The sequence below is a fragment of the Vicia villosa genome, linkage group LG2 (assembly GCF_029867415.1).
Source record: "Vicia villosa cultivar HV-30 ecotype Madison, WI linkage group LG2, Vvil1.0, whole genome shotgun sequence".
NCBI lineage: Eukaryota > Viridiplantae > Streptophyta > Magnoliopsida > Fabales > Fabaceae > Vicia > Vicia villosa.
In genome coordinates, this window is record NC_081181.1 from 215230659 (window position 1) to 215234906 (window position 4248).

At 34.5% G+C, this 4248-nt stretch overlaps 1 protein-coding gene across 1 annotated transcript; it reads right to left on the reverse strand.

The window, feature by feature from the left end:
* Positions 1–2454: 2454 nt before the first annotated feature.
* Positions 2455–3432, reverse strand: LOC131648220 (kiwellin-like). The gene is made up of 2 exons (XM_058917999.1): positions 3042–3432; positions 2455–2941 (listed from the first exon to the last, which is right to left on the reverse strand). Exons 1-2 carry the CDS (start codon positions 3403–3405, stop codon positions 2628–2630), a joined length of 678 nt encoding a protein of 225 aa, XP_058773982.1. The 5' UTR covers positions 3406–3432; the 3' UTR covers positions 2455–2627.
* Between the last annotated feature and the right edge of the window lie 816 nt (positions 3433–4248).

A 4248-nucleotide genomic window follows, 5' to 3' on the forward strand; every position in this document is an offset into this window, starting at 1 on the left:
GTATTGTAGGAACACAAACTATGAATTATGGCCTAACAATTCCCGCCTAAAATTCCAACTCAAATGATGGCTTCGTATTTAAGTCACATCGCTCTATCGTTTTTTTTCCAAATTTTTCCAATTTTTCTTCGGCTAACAAAACTTAGTGAGCAAATCAAAATTATACTAGATTGTGTTGATAAAATACTTGGAGACTACTACTAAGAATTAAAGACAATAATACAAAGTGGAATTTAGCAAGTACAACTAATTACAACTCCACTCAGGGTTGGACTTAGCACATAACTCTATATGTATTAGTATTACGCGCTATTTTGATTGAAACTCATTCAACCATAGTGTACTTATCATCGGAGGGACGAAACCTCTCCAAAGAAATCTCATTGCCATGCCCAAAACGAGATTGAAATAACCACGACAATGACTTAGTCTACATGGCCATGACGATCATCACTTGGTGATCACCCGTCAGCCAAAGTTGATGTCCGTCACTAAGACCATCGCCCGTCATATGGGATTCGGAGCGTGACAGTCGTTATTAATCCTAGGTTGCATTTTTCTGCAGAATTTAGCAACAGACTCAAGGGTTACGGTCGCCATCAATCCGAAGTCGAGTTTTTCTGCAGAATTTATCAACAAACCCAAAATTTTCAAAGATTCTCTACTCTAATGCATCTCAGTTTCACATCTTAGCATCTATACACATTCTAAACATGCAATTTTGCAGCAACACCACTTATCATGTCATCAATTTCCAAAACATACATGAAATCAACTACTTAAAAATACACAATTTCACAAAAGGGCAAGAACATTCATTAAAAACCCCAATTTTCCGAACAAGCATCAAAATCCAAAAATTCAGTTTTGAACCTAACTATCTAAGAACGCGACCTCTTAAGAAACTTGGATTTCAAACTGGAACGTGGTTAACTTTGAATCTTCTTCTTCCATCAAGATCTCCAAAGCATGCAAGCTCTATTTTCTCTTTCCTTCATCTCCTTCCCGTATTCCTTGTGTTTATCATTAGTCTCATTTAATTAATCAAGATTAAGTTCTTAGAATAAATGTGGGGTGTTACATACGCCTCCGTTAAATTTAAAATTTCTCCTCGAATTTAGAATCGGATGGAACAAACTAGCAAGTGTACCGGTCTCGTTGAAGTAATAAAGTAATTCGTCTCCACATGGATTGCGAATGAAAACAAGGAAATAACAATGTGAATTAAACTAAATAATGGGGGGGGGGGGTTGACAGCGATTCAATACGAAAATAAGAACGAGAAAATTAACGGAGTAAAGTTCGATGACAAAAAGGCGATTAGATCTTTTTATCGAATCCTCTTATTATAACGGTTGATGAATTATGTATCAAATGAATTAGGGTTCGGGATTTGGTAATGCAATGAGAAGATATTAGCACCCCTTGTATTCGTTGTACTCAACGGGACCCATTTATTTAGTTTCAATAATGAGTGTTAGCATATGTTTACTTGCGATCTTCTAGTTATTATGCGATCTTCTAGTTTTTAGGTTTTTTACTATTGTACTCGCCAAGATTTTAAAATCCCGTGCCTTCGTATTTCTAGATGCATTGGGAAAATCAGAGCTTCGTAGTTCGTGGTAGAAAATTACATATTTTTTAGTTGATTTTAAATTGTGAAAATGAATTTAGTCGCGCTTGGGCGGAAAAAGACTCCCTGATAAAAAGATTCGCATTTAGGCTATGAAAGTTTTTTGAAAAAGGACTCACTCTTGGGAGAAAAAGACATTTTGATGAGTTGGATTGATTTTAGGTGGGAGACGAGTATTCGAAAGGCAAACTATACAACTTGTATCCAAATACTCAGGAAAAAGGTATGACACAAGTCCATCTCGTCCTTTTTTGTCTCTTTTAAGCATTCAAATGACCAATCTATACAACTTGTATTCAAATATTCAAGGAAAATGTGAAACATACATTCATCTCGTCCATTTAATTTGTTTATTGAGTTTAACTAAACTCGCTTAATTATTGTGTTTTGAAAAGATAAATATTTGAATGGCTAAGCTATACAACTTGTATTTGAATACTCGAGGAAAAGGTAGGACATACGCCAATCTCGTCCTTTTTCATTCGGTTTATTGTGAAAAGATTTTGAGCATTTTTTGATTTAAAAAATTGATTTAAAAATGAGTTAATTGTGAAAATGTCCTTTGATGTTGATCAAATGTTTCGATTTGGAAAGGTTGATTTTAGATGGTCAGGTTAATTAAAAAAATTCAATTAAATGAACTAACCAAAAAAATTGAGATGAAACGTGCAAGAGTAAATACAGGGTCATATAGAAAAAGGAAAGAAAAATGGGCTTGGCCCAAAAAATAAACAAAACAAGAGAGAGGGTATATAAACACAAATCATGGGGAGAGAAAAAGAAAGGATGAACGAAATAAACTAACAAACAGAAGATAGGTTCATTTTACCTTACACAAATTAAGCATATTCTTACTTATTTAATTTTGCAAAAGCAAAATGAATTTATTAAAATCCACACACATGCACAAGGTGTGCAAATTAAGCTTATTCTTATTAATTAGTTATTAGTCCATACATGTTACTTTGCATATACTTAAGTGTTATTCATTGATTCAAGTCATTGACCATGTAACTTGCTCAACACCCACATCTGTATTCAATCCCAACGCATTCCATACTGCCACAGATCCATCCACAATATTGTTACGACATGGCGGCTGACCTGCGTGCTCTGCGTCACAACCATTCACTGAATCACATTCGTCCACCACTTTTGCGGTCGTACTCTTCCCATTCCTCGCGGTGATTCTAATCAATTTTCCACATCTCGAACCTCCGTTGTACCAACCAGTTGACAATGCCACCACTCTTTCGGAGTTGTCGTGGTATTTTTCGTCGCACTCAGACGGTCCTCCTCCATCTCCACCTGTTAGAAATGGTTTGAGAATTGTTAGAATTAGTTGAATATTGTTTAAAATAGTTAAAAGATGGTTATGACTTATGACTAATTTTTATAGTTTGTTTACCTTCACTGAAATCGTTAAAGGTGAGTTGTGCTTGTGTGGAAGATGAAACTGGTGGAGAGCATCTATATTGAGGGTATGATTTTTTTTTGCATTGTAGGGTTCCGGAGGACTGACAGTTGCCACCACCGCCTCCACCACCACCACCGCTCGGTGGTGATGGTGACGGTTTGGTGCATGTGTGTGTCCCAACGTCAGGGTCATCGTTGCATTTACCGTTGATGCAAATGAGTTGACCAGAACAATCATTGAGAGTTTTGCATGGTCCGTTGCATGAGGATTGAGCGTTTGTGATCAAGAGTGGAATGTTGATAACGTTGAAAAGGAAAATAGAAGATAGAAAAACAAGATTTGTAATGGAAGCCATTGAGATTAGAGTAAAAAGTGTAGATAGTTTTTGTATGGTAGTTTGGTATGTATATAGTAGTTGCATATCCTTTATATAGAGTTGGGAAAACTATATTGCACTTATCATGAAGTTATTATACTTAGCAAGTTGAAAATTGGGACCAATTGAGCCTCCTATTTTGAGCAGGATTAGCAGTGAGTGCAGTAATACATGAAGGCAGAATTTCAAAATTACAGCCTACTAGTAATAATGAGCAGCTATAATTTGTTTTGGCATTTAAAGAAAGAAATTTGTCTAGCCAATCTTAAGATACCCTAAGTCAGAGTGCGAAGTTCTGAATACAAAATGTTAGTAAAAAAATTCAATTCCACATATATGCATTTATAATAATGGACACTACCGTTGAAAAAATTGCTACGAGCCATGTGAAGTGAATATGTGATGGTGGGACAACTAATATTGATTTTTAGTGGCAACTTACACCTTATACCCCCGTCTTTCCCGTTCAATTTACGTTAAAATTTATTTTTAACATATTAAATGAACTTATTAAACAACTATGGTTCGTGCCTAATAATAAATTGTTTATCAAATCGTGAATGTACGTGAATGATAAGAGTAGTTTGGATTTGATTTTTTAATAGATAATCATCGACTTAACCCTTCTTCTACTACTGATAATCTTATATGTGTCTTATTCAATATACAGTAGATATTAGAACTTAAACCCCTGCGAGTCACGAATTAAATATTTTTTAAATAAAAAATATTATTTTAAAAACGCATTCATAATTTATAAATTTTATAGTTAGATTACTATGTTAAAATGTTATTATTATTTAATAATATACATTAAAAAGT